This window comes from Odocoileus virginianus, chromosome 4 (genome assembly GCF_023699985.2).
Source record: "Odocoileus virginianus isolate 20LAN1187 ecotype Illinois chromosome 4, Ovbor_1.2, whole genome shotgun sequence".
Classification (NCBI taxonomy): domain Eukaryota; kingdom Metazoa; phylum Chordata; class Mammalia; order Artiodactyla; family Cervidae; genus Odocoileus; species Odocoileus virginianus.
The window spans coordinates 23,009,608-23,032,627 of NC_069677.1; the positions used below are offsets into that span (position 1 = coordinate 23,009,608).

At 46.7% G+C, this 23,020-nt stretch overlaps 1 protein-coding gene across 2 annotated transcripts in view; it reads left to right on the forward strand.

Annotated features, from left to right (window-relative positions):
• Positions 1-23,020, forward strand: part of DGKG (diacylglycerol kinase gamma) — a 210,574-nt gene that overhangs the window by 108,906 nt on the left and 78,648 nt on the right. For both annotated transcript variants that reach the window (XM_070466271.1, XM_070466272.1), the window contains 3 exons: positions 3,863-3,952; positions 6,556-6,716; positions 14,967-15,031. In XM_070466271.1, the coding sequence (XP_070322372.1) occupies positions 3,863-3,952; positions 6,556-6,716; positions 14,967-15,031 (316 nt within the window). The remainder of the gene's footprint in view (positions 1-3,862; positions 3,953-6,555; positions 6,717-14,966; positions 15,032-23,020) is intronic.

Genomic DNA, 23,020 nt, shown 5'->3' on the forward strand with positions numbered 1-23,020 from the left:
CACAGTACCACCAGTAAATGATGGAGAATGACTCTGAAATTCTGGGACGAGGGATACATTCAAGATCTAACCCTGGAGAGCACATATAAACACTGAGATATAGAATATAAACTCAGGAAATCAGCCAAGGGAATTGTGGAGATAGTCCAGAGCATGGAGCCTGGGCTGCTTGGCTTTTTTCATCCTTTGTTCCCCAGATCCTGCCTGCGTACCTCCAGGTGCTCAGCCCCCATGGAAGCCCTGGCGATGCAGCAGTAAATAAAGGACACTATCTCACCCTCATGGAGCTTCCTTCTAGAGGGAAGAGGCAGGCAGTAAACAAAGAAATAAGTGAAACATACAGTATGACAGAAAGTGATTTTTTTAAAAAAAGAGAACAGCAGAAAATGGGCAAAGGGAGCTCAGCAGTGGGAGCGGAGTTGCAAACTAAGGCAGGGTGGTTTTGAAGGCCCTGAGGAGCAGATGACATTTGCATGGAGACCTGGAGGAGAGTGAGCTTCATGGATGCCCAAGGAAAGAGTAATTCAGGCAGAAGGAACAGCAGATACAAAGGCCCTGAGGCAGGAGCAGGAGAAGGCCAGTGAGGAGGCTGCAGAGTGTGCCCAGGGTGGAGTCCGTGAGGGGAAAGGGGCCGGGGGTAAAGCAGAGACAGAGCAGGGCCAAGTCACTAGGACATGGACGACATGACACAGAATGCGGCTGTCACAATGCAAAGGTCCCAAGGTGCTAGATTGTTTCGAGTAAAGCAGGGGCACAACAGATTACAGAAACTAAAAAGGGTGGGAGCTGGGAGACCAGTTAGGAGGCTCCTGCAGAGACCCAAGGAGGGGACCTGGGCCGTGAACCACAGTGGAGACAGAGGAGGTGGTAAGGAGGAGTCAGGGTCTGGGTAGCTTTGGAAGATGGAGCCCACAGGATACGCTGACTTCCCATGGGAGACAAGGACTTCCTCTGGGAAGAGGGGAGTGGAGGATGGGCCAGGATAGACTCTGAACAGGGTGGTGAAGGCTGGGCCCCCAGGGGTCGTAAGCAAACCACCTGGGTTGGGACAGGCATCCCCCACACCTGCCACATCTGCTCCCCCACAGGCACTTTGGTTTCCATGGACACGGCCCTGCCAAGCAGCCACCCACGCTCTCCTGTCACCTAGGGCTCTGGAGTTGTTTGTGGGAGGAGGCAGGCATCCTCTGGGAGCCGGGGAAGAGAAAGCTGATCAGCAGAGGGTGAATGGCTGCAGTGCTAGGAGCTGCTTGTAGGGTTCCATCTCCATCAGGAAGGAGAAAGTAGGGTTTGCGGACAAGCTTTATAAAATTCATCTGCAGAGAACACAGGTGATACATGCTGCCCAGAACAGAAAGAGCATGTGAGATGATCTGTTTTTTTCACAGGTTAAAAAACAGAGATTAAAAAACAAGAGTAAAAGGAATAACTGGACAATGTTCATTCATTCATTCAAGAGATTGAGGCCCTTGTTCAGTGCTCTCTGCCGCCCCATTTCCGCTCTCTCTCTGATATGTTCTCGTGCAATAGCCAGAGTGGTCCTTCCTGAATGTCAGTGGGTTTGTGATGTGTGTGAAGCACATCAGTGGATTCTCAGGATTCTTAGATAAAACCAATGCTTCAGGGGGCCCAAAGTGGTGCCTAGCAGCTGCCCACCCTTCCAGCCTCATTTCCTACCCCCAGCCTCCCCCTCAAACAATCCCTTTCTGACCCTTGAAGACACTAATGTCCCTTCTACCAAAGGGCCTGTCTATTCTGCTTCCCTCGCCTTTGCTTGATCGGCTTCTACTTCTGACCTCAGCCTTCCTTGGGGAAGCCTTCCCTGATCACTCATTACAGGGCCACAGTCCCCTCCTTCCGCATAATTTGAAATTATGCACCAATTACCTCGTTAATAGCTATCTCTCCCTCTCAACGGGAGGTACCATGAGAGCCAGAGCCATGTCTTTTTTTTTTTTCTGCCTGCTATTAGAGCTGGAGCACCTAGCACAGCATCTAGGCCTTCAGTAAAGGTGTGGAGCTCCGACAACAAATGAGATACAGGTCCCCCAGGAAGGTCACAGTACATCTGGGGAACAAACAAGTAGTCATGTACAAAATAGTGAAAATGAGATCATCCCTGGCACTAGAGAAGCACTCTGGAGAGGCACGAGGTCCAGACTAGGCCAACCAGGAAGGGCTTCTGCATTGAACCACATGTTGACATAGTGAGTGGGAAGCAGGACATGAGAAGGATGAGGCTAGAGAGTAAGGCAGAGCTGAGAAGGGCCTTGCTGCCAGGCTAAGGGGTGATGAGAGTCATGGCAGAAGGCAAAACGGTAGACTAGTGTGATCAGGCTTGTGGGTTCAAGGATTGCCTGCCCAGGTGGACCTGCGGAGAACATACCAGGGGGTGAAACTGGACGCCAAGAGGACAAAGAGGGGCCGCTGCAGCAATAGCAGTGGGAAGGACTCAAACTGTGTCAGAACTCAGCCAGCACCATGGAAGGGAGAGGAGAGATTGCCTGGAAAGCTATGGAGACAGCATGTAGAAATTGATGTGTAAACGGATGTGTGGTGAGGGAGAAAGAAAAATCTAGAATTACATCCAGGTGTCTAACCTCAGCACTGTGAGGATGGTTGATCTGCTGCAAAGGGAGCCACAGAAGAAGGGGCAGACTTAAACAAACAAGGGTCTTCCAGGGAAAGGAAGAGTCCCAGCAAAGGCCAGAGGCATAAATGCATTGTTCTGAGGAATAAGAGAGTCCACCAACTTACTCCATCTCAACCCTCCTGGCAGTAACCTCAGCCCTGAGCCTTGCCTCAGCCATTTCCAGCATGAGTATGACAACCTGTGGGGACGGTCAGAGGTTGGGGGGGCGGGGGGCGGTCACCTGTTCTGCCGGGGCAGCCCTGCATGGTATAACCTCATGCAGAATGATGATTCTTGCATTGCCCCCCACTCCATCCCCAGCCGTGCTCCCCAGTCACATCACCTGCATCCTTCCCTGGCATCAGATGCTCTGAGCTTTATATAAGTGATATCCCCTGGAACCCAGTGGGTGTCTGGCCTCCTTCAGCTTTCCCAGCACAGTCAACATGCTGCTGTAGATATGCAACCAGATGAAAACAGACACGTTATGCTATGCTTTCTCTAATGGCTTGGCCTGATGCTCCATCACAGCCATCGTGAGAGATAGGATCAGGACTCTGTGTGTTTGCAAGTCTGGGAGGTGGTGGAAGTGGCAAACTGTTCCCTAGGTGCTAGATAACATCTCAGGGTTTGGCTTGTTAGATGCAATGTTATTTTTAAGCTTTTGAACCTGAATGACTTGAGGTGAGGCATCTTCAGTTTCTGATGTCTCAGACCCACCTGTTTTACTATTTATGCAGCTGCTTAGACTCTGAAGAAAGGAGTTTGGACTTGGAGGTGCAGAAATCTGGGTTTGGATGCTGGCTCTAGAATGACTTTCCCTCCATGAACCTCTATTTCTTCATCCACGTGAATGATAATATCTTGCAGGGTCTGTGTAAGGGATAAGTGTGGTAAATGCTTGTTATCATTGAAGATTAAAACTATGCAAACCAATGTTTTTGAGGTATACCACTGTCACCCTTTGGAAAGAATTAGGATGAAATGAGGATGAACCAGGTGTAAGTTACTGGGAGACAGATTTAGCTCAATATGAAGGCTCCTTTGCAGTGGTTAGCTTACTGCAGATGGAAGAGATAGCTTTAGGAAGTAGTGAGTTCCCCTAATAGGAGAAGTATTCAAACAAAGAATAACATAGAGGCTTTCAAGCATTAGATAAGAGATAACTGAACAACTTAAACCTTCTGTAATCATGTGGCATATGGTTCTCTTCCTCTTCATGGGTTGCAGATAAGGCCAACTTTGCAAAGCATCCACCTGTGGCTGTCCTGCCTCTTGGAACAGGAAATGACCTGGCACGCTGTCTCCGCTGGGGAGGAGGTGAGTCTGCGTGGGAGGGGCAGTATCCTAGGGACAAGCACCCCAGTCTACAGGGAGGCTCTGCAGAGCTAGGCTAGCTCCCCTCTTAAGGATTACATTCCATGGAGAAATACTCAACCCTGGGGTCATCTCTAATCCATGACTTTTCCCTGGTGCCAGGGCCTGTGTCTGCCCTTCACAAGATTTACTATAAGCCTGAAACTCTCAACTTTGAATCTGTCTCCCTCTGTGTGTGTGCTTGTGTGCTAAGTTGCTTCAGTCATGGCCAACTCTGTGTGACCCCACAAACTGTAGCCCGTTAGGCTCCTCCATCCATGGGATTCTCCAGGCAAGGATACTAGAGTGGGTTGCCATGCCCTCCTCCAGGGGATCTGCCTGACCCAGGGCTCCTTCATTGCAGGCAGATTCTTTACCACTGAGCCACTGGGAAAGCTCCGTCTCCTTCTGCAGAACAAGTCAACTCCTTTGTCTCCTCTCCAGGGTTCATCCCAGTCAGGGCTCACATAGGAATTTTTCTGCCTGAAATTCCCCCTCTCCAAATTACTGACCTTCTTCTGAATTGGGACTCAGAATGCAGACTGAAAAGTCCAATTAACCAGTTACCAGGGGCATTTCAGATCATCCCAGGGCCAGGGCCTCTCATTCTGAAATTCCCCTAAAGGGGAACTCAGAGTAGTAACCAGCGTATAGGGCAATGGGCAGGAGCTAAGAACTCTGCAAACTGCAGCAGCCCCCGTGGAGCTGTGCATGCTCCAGAGAGTGGAGAGGTTCAGGACAGCACTTGGAGCGGACGGATCAGGCTGGCAGGCAGAATTGGGATGAGACTCCAGATGGCTGATCAATTCTGGGAGTGATCCAAGACAAGGCCCATAGCGGTAAGTGTGCCTGCTTGGAGGACAGGGGCAGAGCAAGCAGGAGCTAGCCCCAGAAGCTGGCAGGCCTGGGAAGAGCTGCCAGGGTCCTCAGCCACACACTGGGCTTGGGAAAGACCCTCTACTCAAGAGGGACAAGCAGACTGTGGCCTCAGACTCTGGGCATCTAGGCAGCAGAGTGAGGCACAAATTTCCCACAGCTCTGTGTTCCCAGTTAGCATCAAGGCCCTCAGCTACCTCATTACTTTCATTGCTATCTTGTGATGCATCCCCTGAGATGCTGACCAGACCCCTGACAGCTTGAAAATGCTCTTCAAGCTTGTCCCAGAGGTAAGCAGGAACATGGAAGTGTTATTTGAAAGAAAAGACTGTCTTCCCACTAACTTCTTACTTACAGTTCACTTGATACAGTTTTCCATTGCTACTGTGTACAAACAAGGGCTTTCCTGGTGGCTCAATGGTCAAGTATCTGCATGCCAATGCAGGAGACACAAGAGAGGAGGATTCAATTCCTGGGAGGGGAAGATCCCCTGGAGAAGGAAATGGCAACCCACCCCAGTATTCTTACTTGGGAAATCTCATGGACAGCGGAGCCTGGAGGGCTACAGTCCATGGGGTTGCAAAGCGTCAGACATGACTTAGCCACTAAACAACCACAAACTATGTAACAGCTAATGATTATAAACATAGAGGCTTAAAACATCCTTGTATCAGCTGCTGTAGGTCAGAGATCCCGGAACAGCAACTTCCCTGGTGGTCCAGTGGCTAAGACTCTGCACTCCCAATGTGGAGGGCTTGGTATCAATCCTTGGTCAGGGAACAAGATCCCATGTACTGCAATTAAGACCCAGTGCACCCAAATAAATGCTTTAAGAAAAAAAAAAAATCCTAGAACAATGTGACTAGGCCTCACCGGATAGAATCAGGGCACTGAACAGGCTGTGCTCCTCTCTGAAGACGCTAAGGGAAGAATTTCCTTCTGAAACTCTTTCAGGTTGTTGGCTGAATTCCATTCTTTGTAGATCTGAGGTCTCTGTCTCTTTGCTGGTGGTCAGCTGGGATCACTCTCATATCCTAGAGGACTTCCTCATTCCTTGCGTGATTCATCCCTCCATCTTCAAAGCTGGCAAAAGAGACTCTCCCTCAGCCCCAGTCCCTCTCAAGCTTCAGACCTATTTCTTAAGGAAAAGCCCAGTCTTTCTAAAGACTCACCTGATGAAGTCAGATCCACTTAGGATAATTTTGCCTCCTTGAAGTCAGCTGTGCCATATAATATACCAAATCACAACTGACTAGCCCATCTTATCCACAGGTCCTGGGGGTTGCTGGGTATATATCCCTCAAGGGCAAGAAATGTGGGGACTATCCTAAATTTCTGCCTGTGGCCTTGTCCATCTGCATCATGACACAGTCCTGGAACAGATCCTTAGTTCTCCTATGTGCAGCTTCCCAGCCATCCACACACTGATTCCCCAGGCCTCGCTTCAGCTACACAGGCCTACCCATCTTTGGCCAACACCCAGCCCTGCCCCTGCCACTCTGGCTTCCAGATCGCCCTGGCTTCTTTCTAATTACTGCAGATTGTCCTCTCCTTCTCTGTGGCTCAGGAAACCTAAGTGATTCTGGCCTGGACACACTGGGGGTGCCCAAGGGGTGCCCCACCCTGATAGCTGCATGAACAGCAACCAAGCCTTTCTGCTCTGGGGGCAAATGCAGTGCTGCGCTCCACAGGTTATGAAGGGGGCAGCCTGACAAAAATCCTGAAGGACATCGAGCAGAGCCCGTTGGTGATGCTGGACCGCTGGCATCTGGAAGTCATTCCCAGAGAGGAGGTGGAGAATGGAGACCAGGTCCCATACAACATCATGAACAACTATTTCTCCATCGGCGTGGTGAGTTGGCCAGGAATGGCTTTTCTGCATGGGAGAGAAGTGCCCAGGTGGGCAGGAAGGTTTCTAGTCTTTCACTGTCCACTCTGGGTCCCTACTCTTTACTTGTCCCAGCTTCCCCCTGCCTCAACTTGGGTCCAGGCATCCTCGCATCCAGCCTGGGTGTGGACATCCTTACTGCACCCAGTCCTGTCCTTATTTATGCAGGAAGTTCCTGCCCCTATCATTTTACCTAACACAAGAAAATAACAGCACATTTTTCTTTCTTTTTTTTTTTTTTTTGATTTATTTTTTTTTTTAATTTATTTTTTTTTTCCATTTATTTTTATTAGTTGGAGGCTAATTACTTTACAACATTGCAGTGGTTTTTGTCATACATTGAAATGAATTAGCCATGGATTTACATGTATTCCCCATCCCGGTCCCCCCTCCCACCTCCCTCTCCACCCGATCCCTCTGGGTCTTCCCAGTGCACCAGGCCCGAGCACTTGTCTCATGCATCCAACCTGGGCTGGTGATCTGTTTCACCCTAGATAATATACATGTTTCGATGCTGTTCTCTTGAAACATCCCACCCTTGCCTTCTCCCACAGAGTCCACAAGTCTGTTCTATACATCTGAGTCTCTTTTTCTGTTTTGCATATAGGGTTATTGTTACCATCTTTCTAAATCCCATATATATGTGTTAGTATACTGTAATGGTCTTTATCTTTCTGGCTTACTTCGCTCTGTATAATGGGCTCCAGTTTCATCCATCTCATTAGAACTGATTCAAATGAATTCTTTTTAATGGCTGAGTAATATTCCATGGTGTATATGTACCACAGCTTCCTCATCCATTCGTCTGCTGATGGGCATCTAGGTTGCTTCCATGTCCTGGCTATTATAAACAGTGCTGCGATGAACATTGGGGTGCACATGTCTCTTTCAGATCTGGTTTCCTCGGTGTGTATGCCCAGAAGTGGGATTGCTGGGTCATATGGCAGTTCTATTTCCAGCTTTTTAAGAAATCTCCACACTGTTTTCCATAGTGGCTGTACTAGTTTGCATTCCCACCAACAGTGTAAGAGGGTTCCCTTTTTTCCACACCCTCTCCAGCATTTATTGCTTGTAGACTTTTGGATAGCAGCCATCCTGACTGGCGTGTAATGGTACCTCATTGTGGTTTTGATTTGCATTTCTCTGATAATGAGTGATGTTGAGCATCTTTTCATGTGTTTTTTTGCCATCATAACAGCACATTTTTCAAAAGACCTATTACTTTTTGGATAATTTGAAATAGTTAAGGAAAAGCAACACCAAAAAATAACCAAGGATGAGGTCAGGAGGAGATTCTCGGGTGAGCTCCCAGAGATGGAAATGCTGATGCTCCAGGGAAGACGTTGTGGTCTCAAGCTGGCTCCCTGGATTCGTTCTCAGAATTCTCTTTCTCCTGTCTTTTCTCCTCTTCCCAACCCCACTCCCCACACTCCAAGTGCATCTAAGCCTCTGGGGCATCTCCTCCTCGCTGACTCCTTAGGCTGAGCTGTGTTCCCCCTAAGTTCCCACAGTCCTCTGTGGTCACCTCTGCCTTAGACTAAAGGGTTTGTTACCATGTACCTCACTCAGCCCTCCAGCAATACACACACACACACGTACACATAAATACATGTACATGTACATACAAACACACACACAGTATAAGGACAGCAGCACACTCCTCTTTCTCCCCCAGCTCCCATCACATATAGCACAGCTGTTAGTTTTGCTGAACTCAGCTTCTGGTCCAAGTGCATAGGTTGGACATTGCTTCCCAAATTGTTGGAGACATGACTGAGGGGAAAAGGTGTCAGTCTTTTCCATAAATAGATCTGGGGATTGGGAGGAAGGTGAAACGTAGACATTAGCATTTATTGAGCACCTACTGCGTGTTCTCCACTGCATTAGACTTTATTCTAGTCCTCACGGCAATCCTGCAGGTATTATCATCCCCACCATCTGCACGTTACAGAGGAAACTTAAGGACACGGAACATGGAAGTGCTGGAACTAGGGCACACACACTGTGCCTCACTCTGAAACCAGGTCCTTCTCTCTGCTGTCTTGGAAACTATGCTGCCCAGTTTCATATGCACATGAATCCCTCCAGACCAAGACTGTGTGACCCTCTCAATCATCACCTCTGCCTCTTTTGCAAATGTTGGTGGTTTTTAAAAAAGGAGAGAAAAGGAGAAATGATAGGTAGTTTGAGGGAAGAACAGGGTTAAGGAAAGGATGTTTTGTTTTCTTAATAAAGAAACTAAAAGCAGAGCCATGGAAGCAAAAAGGAAAAATAATAATCCCTTATATTTATGGGATTTAAAATTTACCATATTTACAGATATTTTCTTGGTTCTTATGATTACACTGGAGGGCAGTATTCCCTCCATTTGGTGAGTGAGGAAACAGAGGATCAGATTAAGGGATCTGCTTTCATTCTCTGACTCCCAGTCCCCAACTCTTTTTCTATTAACTAAAACAAAAGAGAGAGGCATTGCTCGACCTGTGAATGCGCTCTGAAAGGATAGAGGTGCTGGCGAGAAATATATTCGGGGTCTCTGCTGCCCTGATCTGGTTGATCTCCTGAGCTTCCCTGCACCCTCCTTAGTTGGGGGAGATACCTTTGCCTAGGACCTACCAGCTCATCCTCCTGTGTTGTCGCAGAGGAGACCCCTCCTTCCTCTTTTTGACTCAAAAGCTCCTCCTTTGGAGCCACCTGCTCAGGCTCCACTTCATGCGAGGGGGACATGCAGCTTTCAGCTCCTGCAAATGAGACTTGGCTGACAGGTCTGGTGTTGGAGGCCAGGGGAATTCTGGAGCATGCAGCTTCCCTCCATTACAGTATGACTGAAACACGTGTCCTTTTTCCTGTGGTAACCAGAGACTGTCTTGCTGACATGTATTGAGTACCTACTGCACACCAGGCACAGTGTCCCTTTTGGAGGGTATAGCCTTTGCCCTTTTGCATTTTGCAAGAAGGAACTATAGCTTAGAAAGATAGTGACCCGCCCAAGCTGGTGATTGATGGAGCTGGGAATCCCTAGTGTCCATAGCCCACCTTGCCAAATGCAGCAGCGTTAGAGAGGCATCCTCAAAATTTACTGTGTGATGGGCTCACCCATACCCTACCTGTACCCTCAGTCAGAAATGCAGATTCCACCCACATGACAGATCCTGATTCATATTCTGATTCAGCTGGTCTGGGCAAGTCTGGAAATGTGCATCTTTAATAAGCCCCTGAGATAATTCTGATGCAGACGGTCCTGATCAAGTCCTCAGTGAGTGAAGACAACCCATTAGAGCAGAGAAGGATGGTCAGAGGAAGTGGTTGTTCACAGGAACAGAAACCAGATCTGAAGCAGATGAAGGAGAGGAAAGGCAGAAAGGAGGGGGAACCAGCACCTGTAGGCCATAGGCCCGAAGTGAGAGCCAAGCCGCGGGCCCGGGTGACCTGCCTGGGAGCTTCTAGAGGGCGGGTTACGCCCTCGGCTGCCTTCAGAGTCCTCAACCCCGAGTCTTCTCTTCTCGCGCCCAGCTCTGGCTGCCAGAAACAACAGTACTCCCAAGGCCTCCCTGTCCATCTTTACAAAGCGCCATATGCAGTGACACTCAGTACTGCTGACCAAATGGCCAATCATGCCAAAAAGGAAGAGACAACCTTCCCTCAGCTAGATAACCAAGCCCTAATCCCACGCGCCAAGACTGAGCGTGGTTTTAATATATTCTTACAAATAAGAAGGAAGTGAGTGGGGGGATGGGCAGGAGGGAGGGGAAAAAAGGACAAATACAAACTAACTTCCCCCCCAGGAAAAGCATAGGAATAGATTCTCCATTTGCCTCAGTGGTCAAGATATTTATCCTACCCGGGCTAACCTACAGTAATCCAATCCGCTCATCTTTCAAGTTAAGAACTTCACAAAATCTTCCTCGTGGTTTTTTTTTTTCATATACCTTTAGCTGGTGCATGTTTAATATTTTATTGCAAATCAGTGAAGAAGCAGGATTGTTTTTCTCTCACTGGTGTAACCTTAGCCTTCTCTCAATAAAATGCTTGCAGGGTTTGTGTGCTCACTCTTTAAAAGCTGGAAAGGGAAATTCTTGAGAAAACAAGTAGCCAACATGTAACCCTAAGAGAATCTGGGGCTGACATTTGCAGAAGCTCTTGCTCCCTATTTGACTTCCCAAACTCTGTAAGAGGAGAAACAGTATGTAAACCAACCCCCCGGCTTTACTTCCTTAAGACGATTAGAGTCGGACTCCTTTGGCAAAGAGAGTGCTGCAAAGTCTTCGCCTCTTTTGAAGGACCTGGAATATCTTACTGATATCGAATGTCTGCTGCATTTATAAGGGTGGTGACAGTGACCCCCGCTGAGCTGTCCCTGCGTGGTAGGGAATTCACTCTGATGAGTGCACACACTCCTGTTGGTGCCAACAGAACCCACTTCATAGATGGAGGGATGAGGGCAGAGTCTCCTGGCCTGTGTTGAGAGGGACAGGGCCTCGTTGCCTCGGCATTCCCATCCGCCACAGACTCCCCAGTTCCCCACCAGTGAGGAGCTAAGATCCTTGACCTTCTCACTCCCTCCATCTGATAATATCCATTGGCAGGAGACTTTTCAACCCAGGCATTCAGGACACCACTTCCTCTGACTTCTCTGGCCTCTTCATCGCTGCTCTTTATTTTTGGATTTGCAGACATGTCAGGATGGCCAGGTATCAATGACAGGAAGTTTGGAACTGAAAAATCATTCCTGGGGTATGTGTAATTCTGAACACAGCAAAGGTTCTGCTTTCACCGAGCCTTAACAGGATGGGTGAACAGCTAATCCCTTGAGTCAATGAAATCTATTTCTGATGCGAGGGGAACCCAGGGGCCAAGGACAGGCCACAGCCATCACACTAACTCACGCACCATTTCTCACCTCACATTCTGTACTTACTGGACTTCACCAGCTAAGTTTCCGCAATGGCAAACCCATTAGGGAATGTATCAGAAAGTCATCATTTCCCTGCAGACTTTTCAATTCCTTCAGCCGCAGGTTCTTATCTGTCACCTATGAGAGTCAAGAAGTTACAGGGAACAATGGACTAACTGAGAGGTCTACACTCTTTGTCATCCCCCAATCAGCCATAATTCTTCAGAACAATCCAAATACCAAATAACCTGTCTTATTGTCTCCTTTCTGTTTTTTTTTAATCTCCATAAGTTGCCAAAGTGACTTAGACCTACATTGTCCAATATGGTAGCCATTAGCCACATGTGGCTATTGTATACTTGACATGGAGCTACTCTAAGTTGAGAGATGTAAAATGCACACCAAATTTCAGAAATGTAGTATGAAAGTATTTTCAATATCTCAATTTTTATATTAACTAATATTGTAGTGATAATATTCATTGAAATATATTATTAATATAAAAATTAACTCAATTTGTTCCTTTTCACCTTTTTAACGTGGTTACTAAAATTCTTTTAATCTATTTATATTGGACAGGACTGGTCTAGACATCCAAATAGCTCGGAGTCCAAATGATTACCACTTATATGTGGAAGGGGCACAAAAATCTTTCGTCCAACTCTGCACTTGGGAGTTTTAGTTCAGGAAAGAGTAGACACGTGTCCATACTGCTTTTTATCTCCTTTTTACCCCACACTTCATAGAAAGGACCCCAGAGAGTGAGGCCATCAGAAATGAGTGTGCAGCATAGCCATAGATGTGCAATTCCCACCTCACCCCCACCTTGCAAATAGAAGACTCATTTTGCTGCAAGTATTACAGGAAAGGTTTGGAACCACTATAGTACTGATTTCTAAAATTTAAGTGAACTCACCTCTGAATGTAAGTACAGCTAGCTTAATGCCTGGCACAGAGAAGCCCAGCAGAGGGTGGAGATGAATCTTGCCTCTCTTCTTAATCCCCAGGTAGAGAAACACGGTTAGAGACTTTACCAGCATTGCCTTTCCAAACCTGAACGGTGGACCTGCTCAACTCCCTCTTACCACTTTGTGTATTTATCACGGGGTTACACTGTCAAATTCAGAACCACATGCTTAACTAGTAATATTTTATAGCCTGGTCTTTGTAAAAAGAGCCTTTGCAAAAACTAGTTATTAAAAAAAAAAAAAACAAGGATAATGGGAATGACACAGAGGGCAGGGACCTATGCACGTATCCTAGGGAATTAAAAAGCCAGGAGCCAGTCACAGCAGCATTGGGGGTGGGGGAATGTGAAGTACAAATCCTGCCAGGCAACATGTGATTGCTTTTTTCTTTTCTTTCTTTTTCTTCTTCTGGTTTTTTTTTCCCCCTGACAGAAGAAAATCAGTGCTTCAAAGGAACACAAGTAGACGGAATGTTTCTTGAATTCTAGAGAAGCATTTGACAGATGTCACATGAATCTTATTCAGCAAGCTCACAAAACTTGCTTAGGAGGGAGGTGGGCGCACTCTGAGGGCAGGAAACGCTCCTGCCTGGAGAAGCTGTGCAGGCTGGATCCGCCAAGGGGACAGAGACCAGCCCCCCCACCCTCCTCGGTTGTTCCCCCTCTCCTCCCATTGTCCACAAGGGTGCTTCAACTTCAACTCCTGATGTATCTTAAATAAATAACAAATCAGTAACTGGAGTTTAAATGTTAAATTCCCAAGACATTGTTTCAGCAAAGAGTGTTAGCCAACCAGAAAATAAACCCATATCCTTGACTTGCCCCGTCTGCCTTTCAACAGGGGGCTGCTCGCTGGCTTTACTCTTCTGCCAAGTAAAAATATTACGAAAGCTCCCCTTTGGCCCCTATCTTGCTTCTGGATTTTCTGTCCCCACCCTTAGCCCGTATTTTACTCACCACTCACAGCACATGCTCAAAAAAAAAAGAAAGTTGCTTCATTGAACTATACCTCCTGATGTTTAACATTTTTTTCCAGAAATTTTAGAATTTCCATATCAAGAAATGAAATTGATATAGCTAAAAACTCACTGTATGGAATTTGAGTTTTCTTTTAGTTACACATTCCAGTAAATGAGTTTCTGTGTCTCTTCCCTGCACAAATCTGAATCAGCTTCCTTGTTCTGTCACCACCCCCACCCCCACCCCTCCCGCCCCAGCTCAATTAGCCTGTTTATTTCTAAAACCCACCACCTGCAGCCGACATGCTGGCGGGAGGCCTGAGCGCTGAAGGGGCTTTTACATATTCTTCTGCTGGAAAAGGAGACCAGTAACAAGGGCAGAGGACCAAATCTGAGGAGGAAAGATGAGTTCAGTTTTAGGTCTGAAGTTCAGGGTTGGTTCTCCAGTGATACACTGTAGAGACAGCAGCAGCTACATGCTGGTAACAAATAAGAGACCTGGATATAGCCCATGGCAGGGAATGTAGGCTGCAGAATGGATTCAAGGCTGAGAGGTTCTTCTGCTCTGAGCACGAAGAGCCCGGAAGCATGGTGACATGAGAGCCATCCTAACTGAGGAGCAGGTGGCTGAAGCAGAGCAAAGGAATGTGCTAATAGTAGGATAGCAAAGTATCCATAGAATGTGGTAATGAGACTCTTACTGACCTTGGGGAGAGTCGTTTCCATGGAGTGATCAAGAGGCAAAAGCCAGAAGTCTAAATATATTTTTAATTATCTGCTAAGCCTGTTATCCAATGCTACCAATTCTGTCTACTGATATGGATGACTAAGAGTTAATATGTAAAAGCCTCTACCAACATCAGTTTTCTGGTTTCCACCATGTACTATAGTTACATAAGATGTTATCATTGGGGGGAGATGGGTGAAAGGGCCACAGGCACTCTCTGTACTATTTTTGCAACTACATAGGAGTCTTAAAATATTCCAGAATACAAAGTATTTCTTTAAAAGAGTGAATAGGGTGAGGCATTTCCAAACACATTCAGCCCCATATGGGCTTCTGCATTCTCACTGCTCACAGACTCAGACACACTCCCTCTCCCCAAAGGGCAAGCCTTTTCCCCCAAAGGGCAGCATCATCCCCTTAACTCACCCTGAACTAGAAAGGGTAGAGAGTGAACATTAGGAGGAGTCATCTGGCATCAGCTCTAACAGCATCAGGGCCCTCGCCCCTAACCTTGGACCTGGTGTCCAGGCTCTGCGCAGGAACCTCTCTGGTCTCCCCCTGACATCTGGGAAGTTCCGTGAAAGTGTGTGTCCCTTCCCTTTCTTCCACATTGCACAGGGTCAGGACCACTAACCAGGAATCTGCTTTCTGTCCCTTTCCCTTCCAGGATGCTTCCATTGCACACAGGTTCCACGTGATGAGAGAGAAACACCCTGAAAAATTCAACAGCAGGTAAGAGGGCCCTGCGGGGCGTAGCCGATAGCGGGGACTGCACTGCCTGCCTGCCTGCCGCACCCGCAGGTCCCAGGCCTCCACCTGCGCTCTCCAAAATGTTCTCAGCTCCCCGGCCCAGGGCTTGCCTGCCACGTTGCCGGAAGGAGGGCTTCCATTTCCAAGAAGAAAACAGTGTCAGAAACCCGCCACGGTCTGGCAGCCCGCCCCCTGCCAGAGGGTGATGGTGCAATGGGAGGGCCTGGAGCCAGGAGGGAGGGTGTGGTGCGTCTGCCTTGGGGAGTGAGGGTCTGCGCTTGGCTAACTTGGATTCCCCCTCCTGGGGCACGGTTGCTTTCTCAAAACCTACAGCGCCCCCATCCTGAGCCCCTCGATTCCCCGGGGGAGGACAGGCAGAGGGCAGAGGCCTCGGCTTCCCTTCCTCACAAAGGGGAGCTGGTGGCAGCTCTGGCCGTGGCTGAAGGGCCGAGATGGTGGCGCGTCCCCCTCCCCTACCGGCAGAGGGCAGCAGAGAGCGGCCCTGCTGAGGCGGGGAGCCCACCGGAGCCTGCGCACCTTGTGAAGGGCGGAAACTTGGTCCAAAAATGGAATAGAACAAAGGAAACCAGATCATTTGCAGAGTCAAACCATTCTGCAGGCGGGTCCATAGAACTACCCCTAGGATGGTTCAATTACCTTTCTTCCTTCTTTTTCTCTTCTTGGTGGTTAATTTGCATCCTTTCTGTTTTCTTATGGTTGGACCTTATCAGGGTGACCACTGGATCCCACCCCACCCTCAAGCAGGTGGGGAGGAGAGTGGGTATTGATTTGGGCTCAGATTGAGTCTAAGGAACTTTATTTAGCCCACCAAGCAGAAGTCCAGTGTTACCCACACACCTTCATTTAAAGCCATGCACTTTTTCAGAGCTCCGTCATTTTCATTCCTCTTCTTTCCCCTGACCCTGTGCCTGGGAGGTTAACCAAGATTATGGAAATCTTTCTAGGGATCAGAAACTTAACATAATGAAGCCATTTCGACTTCAGGAAGAGTGATCTGTGGGATCTAATAGTAGCTGAGCTAACCTTATTAGAATGTATTTTCTCTCTGTCACACACCAAGTCAACTCACAAAATACTATTAACATGTATATTTTCAACTCCTATTCCTACAATAATCACAAACTTACAAATCAATTGGTGCTTTTCTTGATCTTTTTCCCTCTAATATATACACACACTCAAAAAAAATCACTTTTTAAAAAACACTCCTTCTCTTCTGGCCATTCCAGACTTTTAAGGTCCCCTTTTTACACAGATACCATTATGCATACTCATGCACACATGTTTCTTAAGATGCCAAATGTTTGTGAAATCATGGGGGTTCTGTTCATTCGTTCATTCGTTCAGTGAATATATTTTTTGAACACAGAACCAGGCACTGTTGTATAGGTGTTTTGGATAGACATGTGTAGGGGGTTCACAGTCCAGGGATGGAGGCGGACTAGAAAGCAGATGTGCGTAGTGATTTGCGGTAGGTGATATGAATCCACAAAGCAGGGGCATGGAATTTGATGTGGAGGGTCTTCCAACTGGAGAGATGCCTGGGCCAAGACACAAAACAAGTTAAGTATTGCTTTTCAGGTTGACAGAAAAAAGAAGGGCAACCCAGGGAGAAGGAACCAAATGTACAAAAAGATCCATATGAGTGGTGGGAAACAGCCTGCCTGGGGAAAAGCAAGCTCTTCAGTGTGATGTTTTGGGTGGTCTCCTTTCATGGAAAGAAGCAAAACCTCTGTAGACAGCAAGGAGGCAGAAGGCGGGAAGAATTTGTCCATACTCCAAAAATCAATAGACAGGTGAACATATGACATAAAAAGAGCAATCATCAGTTATCCACATGATTACGTAGAGTTAGAAAGATTCCTCTGCCAGGAAAAAGTTGTAGCTGTGCATTTCAGGGCAGCGTATGAACAATCTCACTGATCTGAATGAACGTTTTTCCTCTCCACCTCCCAGTTTCTATCAGCAAGACTCTCCTTTGCAGTGAGGTGTGCACCTCACCCTTCACCTAGTTGAGGGTAAGGGTAGTGCGATCATCTAGGAAGACAGTCATGGCTGCTGCTGCTGCTAAGTCGCTTCAGTCGTGTCCGACTCTGTGCGACCCCATAGATGGCAGCCCACCAGGCTCCCCCGTCCCTGGGATTCTCCAGGCAAGAACACTGGAGTGGGTTTCCATTTCCTTCTCCAATGTGTGAATGTGAAAAGTGAAAGTGAAGTCGTTCAGTCGTGTCAGACTCGTGGCGACCCCATGGACTGCAGCCCACCAGGCTCCTCAGTCCATGGGATTTTCCAGGCAAGAGTGCTGGCGTGGGTTACCATCACCTTCTCCGGGGCCTTCTAATAAATGCAAACACAGTGGCTCTGAGGTAGACCCTGTTTCACAGGGTCTCAGAACACTTCCTGTTAAAAACTTGAGTCCATGCCGTTTCTACTCTGCCTGCTTGCTCCTATTGAAAATGCCCAGGAATGCCCAATTTGTCCACGGAGAGGCAGGCGAGCAGCCGTTTATTCCAGGCTTCCTTATTTAGCTTTGGAAATGGTTTTAAATAGGCAGGTGGTTGTTGCCATGGTTACCCCATTACACCAGCCGCTAAATTTAGGAAGGGCCACAAGGGATAGGAAGAAAGCTTGATACCCGGGATTTGGAAATGTAAACGATATTATCAAACACAGCTTCGTTTTACTCAGCTGAACTTAGGTTTTCCAAAGAGTAGTCACTGCTTGGCTGGATGCCCTTACTGTTAATACCTAGGACTGGGCCCTCAGGGATAACCCTGAGGTTAAATCTAGGGAGTTGTAACTGTTTTGTTCTGTTCTGTTTTGAACAAGGGAATGTGACTAGTCAGGGCTAGAATTTATCAGGAAAACTGAATCTTTTGCATTGCTCTTCAGTTTTCTGGGCTATTTTAACAAGAATTACTAACCTAGGTACAAGGGCTTCAGGAGTTCTGCGGGCACCTTGAAACTGTATGTAAGATAGCGAATTTATTTTTCTGGAGAGAATGTCCATTAACTCTCAGAAGGTTCTTGAAGAGACCCGTAACCCTCCAATGGTTAAAGTCACAGTTCTGAGCCCTCTTTGAGTCCTAAGAGGTATCAAATTATGACTCAACTATTGGGATTTCAGGAAATTCTTTTCCCAGTGGCCTCTGAACTCAGGTTGTTGCCAGGGAAGGTGGTTGGTTACATAAAACTAAGTTATGTTCCCTGTTGTTAATGAAGCAAGAACCAGACCCAAGGATGCTGGGTGTTGAGCCAGATGTACTGGACAAGGATTAAGTAAGTGAAGTCGCTCAGTCGTGTCCAACTCTCTGCGACCCCATGGACTGTAGCCCACCTGGCTCCTCCATCCATGGTATTCTCCAGGCAAGAATACTGGAGTGGGTTGCCATTTCCTTCTCCAGGGGATCTTCCCGACCCAGGGATTGAACCCAGGTCTCCTGCATTGCAGGCAGACGCTTTAACCTCTGAGCCACCAGGGGAGCCCTGGACAAGGATTAGAAGGCCTTTAATGGCAAAGATGTGGCTATTTGGAGCTCCTACTTCCTAGGGCTTCCCAGGTGGCGCTAGTGGTAAAGAACCCACCTGCTGGAGTAGGAGATGTAAGTGATGCAGGTTTGATCCCTGGGTCAGAAAGATCCTCTGGAGAAGGGCATGGCAACCTACTCTAGTATTCTTGCCTGGAGAATCCCATGAACAGAGGAGCCTGGCGGTCTCTAGTGCATAGGGCTGCAGAGTCGGATCCTACTGAAACGACTTAGCATGCACATGTGCATTCCTAATCATTAACAGTCTGATTATTAATTGCTGACTTAGGAATGTTATGAAATTTATCATCTCATTTTTGGCATGAACAACAAAAGAGAGATTTAATTCTCTTGGGATTATATGTGTTAGAAGGTGTTCTAGGATAAAAGGGTAAATAAGACTTGGTTCCTGCCTTCAAGGAATTCATAGTCTAGCAAAGAAGGAAATACAGGCCTCAAATATTTTTTTACAAAATGATTTTCACATACAGGGAGGCTATATGTTATAGGTCATAGAGTGTATAGGAAAGTTGTATTGAATAAGACACTTGCTAATGGTTGTATCCCAGCATCACTTATAAATGAATTGTGTAGAGTACAGAAATGATGTTAAAAGGGAGCCAAACTAAGAACTGTTATATTTCGAGCTCCTGCTACATGCCAGGTGGTAAAATAGATATTTTAAATTCATTAGAATATTTGAATCCCAAAACTGCCCTACAGGGTAAATGCTAACATTCCCATTTTGCAGATAATGGAACTGAGGCTGGCAGAAGCTAAGTTGCCTGACCAATATCATACATCTTGTTTAAGCAGTGGGGGTGATAAGATTTGATTAAACTCTGACTCCAGAGTTTAATCTCTGTTTCCTGCACCTGTTACCTTCCATGGGTTGCATCTAGCAAATACCAGTTGTATGTCAAACATTCTGATGGGTACTTTATACATGATCCCACCCAGTGCTCACAATGGCATGCAAGGGCAAGTGCTGCTGTTCCATTTTAGAGATGAAGAAATTGAGGCTAATGAAGGCAGAGCTATTATCAGCTTGATCCGCCTTTATGAATGGTCTCTATGGGGGAAAGGCCCGCTGAGTTCCGAAGAACTGCAGTTATCCCACTGTGCTTACCTTGTGTGGTAGGACTCCTCCCACTGTCAGTGGCCACAGCAAGGAGTAGGACTGACTTACATGATTGTGTGGCCGAATGCAAAGTGGAAGTGTGGGGCCCTTGTTCAAAAATCATTAAGAATTTCAAGTCAGTGACAGCAGAGTTAAACCAAGCGCAAAGCCCTTCTCAGTGTGAGGCCCCCTGTGACTATACAGAATTCATATTCATGAGCTGGCCCTGGCAAGAAGATGTGTTAGTCACTCAGTCGTGTCCAACTCTTTGCAACCCCATGGGCTGTAGCCTACAAGGCTCCTCTATCAACAACAAGGAGAGAGTAGATCAAAATACAAAGACACATTTGCCCAGGCTCACAGAATGGGGGTTACCAATAAAGGAAAAGAATGGAGGAAACAGGGTTCCAATTAGGGGAGGAGGAGGAGGAAGGATTATCAGTCCCTCAAACAGGCAGTAGTTAGTAATAGCAGATGAGCCAAAGATGTCAGCAGTGTCTTCCAGGTGTCCAAGAACCAGTACACCATGAGGTTTCTGGATTAATTCTCTGTGAAGCGTTTTGTTTGTATGGAACAGGTTGGGGTTTCCTAATTGGAATAAGTGCCTAATTCCAATGTCACCATCAGTGAGTATCCAGAAAGAGAAGTCTAGCTTGGAGTTTTTTCACTCTTGGTCAGAAACTCAGAGCACTTGAAGAATGTGTTATTCCAAACCTGCTGAGTGCCATCCACTTGAGTATGTCCCTCAGCAGTTTAAGCTGAAGCAAGGTATTTCCTGTTAGGTCTTTGAAAGGGACCGAAACAATGCTTCATTCCTACCAGAAGCTAACCACCTTTCTCAAAAGCCCTTGGGTCGTGAACAGGCTCAGGAGTGTTCACTTTCTTGGAACCAGGAGTAGCTGATCAGGGGTTCCCCAGAAGCTCTAATGAAGCCTGAATCCTTAAGAGGTTGGAAATACATCTCACAAATAACTAAGTGCTTAATTGTTATTTATAGAATGAGGCAGCAGGGTATAGCCCAAGTTGGCATCAGAACTTGGCTCTGCCACTTACTAGCTATGTGACCTTGGGCAAGTTACTTAATCTCTTTAATCCTTTGCTTCCTACTGAATCTTACAAGGTTGCTAAAAGTGTTTAATGAGTTAATGCCCAAGTGTCTGACACATAGTAGGTCCTTAGTAAATATTTGTTGTTGAATATTATTGAATGACATGAATGAGGAAAGCATTTCCTTAAATTTGATAATAAAGCATTGACAATAAAAGGCTTTTCTGATGGAGTGACAAGTGGGGTGCAATTGTAGAGTCTTTGCCTCATTGACATGGCCCTTGAACTGAAAAGTTGGAGGACACCTAAAAGTTGGAGGAAACTCCAGCTGTGATATATTGAGTCTGTCCAAATCTTCTCTTGGGGGATAGGGAAAAAAAGCAAAAGTGTTAGTTGCTCAGTCGTGTCTGATTCTTTGCAATCACATGGACTGTAGTCTGCCAGGCTCTTCTGCCCATGGAATTCTCCAGGCAGGAACACTGGAGTAGGTATCCATTCCTTTCTCTAGGGGATCTTCCTGACCCAAGCATTGGACCCAGGGATCAAACCCGGGTCTCCTGCATTGCAGACGGATTCTTTACATCTGAGCTACCAGGGAAGCCCCAGAGGATAGAAGGATGGCACCAATTAACCAGGATTGGATTCTACAGATTGGAGCTGTAGAAAAAAGTCCCTTTATTGGCTCCATGGGTGTCTGTGAGGCAGAGGTTTGGGTTCTGAAGACCATAGATTGTAAGTCCAAATGCCAAGTTCAGGCTAGCAGCAAGATCAAGATAGGAATCACAGACCGCTGAGGACATGGTAACAGGAGGAACTAGAAGGGAGTGGAAGGGGGGAGTTACAGGACAGGTGCCATGCTCTCCATGGAAACGGGCTTACCAGCTGGGGCCAGGGAGTGCATGGCTGCAGGGTAGGTGGGTGACCCAGGGCTGACAGACACTGGAGGTGTGACTCTACTTCCTTCATTGATGCTCGCTCTTACCTCTCCCTCTGAGCATCTCTTCTCCCACTTTAGATGAGCACAGAGATGTTCAGTGGGAGGCAGAATAGAAGCCAGCAAAGCTCAAGTCATACTATTCTGGAAGGAAAAAGGCCTCCTCTCTTGAATACTTATAGCATTGTCTGCAGTCACAAACATAAGCTGTAGATATTCTTTTTCATCTAGAAATGAAACTGGTTTCAGCTATTCTTTCCAGGAGCCCTATGAAGGAGCCCAGCGTTACAGCCCAGATGTTTGACTTTCCCAAAGCATCAATGTACAACAGCAGCAGGCAGATACATCAGGGGTAAAACGTTTATATTCTGGGCCTGAACTGGGTTTGCATCTCCTTATCTAGTACTCAGGAGCCCAAGAAAACCTGCCCTAGGTATCAGAGGGCCAAACTGTCTGCACCTGTTTCCCTCAATATATCAAATGATTTTTTTCAAACATGTAGGATTCAGAAGAGTCCCAAATGAAGCTGATTATGGCATTTTCTGTTTTTGTTCTTACTCCTGTAGGTATTTATAAAGGAAATGCAAACCTTATGCTTTGTGTTCAAGTACTTTCAAGTCTTCAAGTCAAGTCTGACAGACCCACTTATTTAATTAGTTGAATGTTTCTATACTAGCCCACAAAAATGTTTTATCCCCCACCCTCCTCACCCCACCTCAACCGAGACATAGCGAGTGAAATGAATGAAATATGGGTTCGTGTTTTTTCCACCAGGCCTTCATCATTACGCAACTGCTCAAGACCAGGGTTTTTTGGCTGGCTTGTTTGTTTACAGTCAGCCCTTGATTATTTGCAGGAATGAGGGAACAGCAACAGAGATCATTTAAAGCTGTGGACGGTCAGAGATTTTACGAGGCTGTGATTAATCTTTGTGTGCAGGTCTCTGCTGTAAAGATTAAGAATATTTTAAATGATATGATGACACTACATGGACTCTCTTAACATTTCCATTTTCCCACTGTCTCCCAGACAGCACAACTTCTCAGACTGGTACCCACAAGGAGCCTATGATATCTCAAGACTCCTTACAAAGTTGCTTGTTGATCAGAACGTTTCCTTGCTGTAGCTTAACAGGCCTTTTTTTCTAGCCCCTTCCAGACTGAAACAAAAAAAGGTATGATTCATGTCAACAAAGAGTAGAATCAGTTTGTGATAATACCAGAAAGGAACTTGAAAGCCAGCTATGTTTTCAAGTCTGTAAGCTAGATAAATTAAAAGTTATCAGTACTTATTTGTTGATTCCTCTCTAGAAATATTTCCAT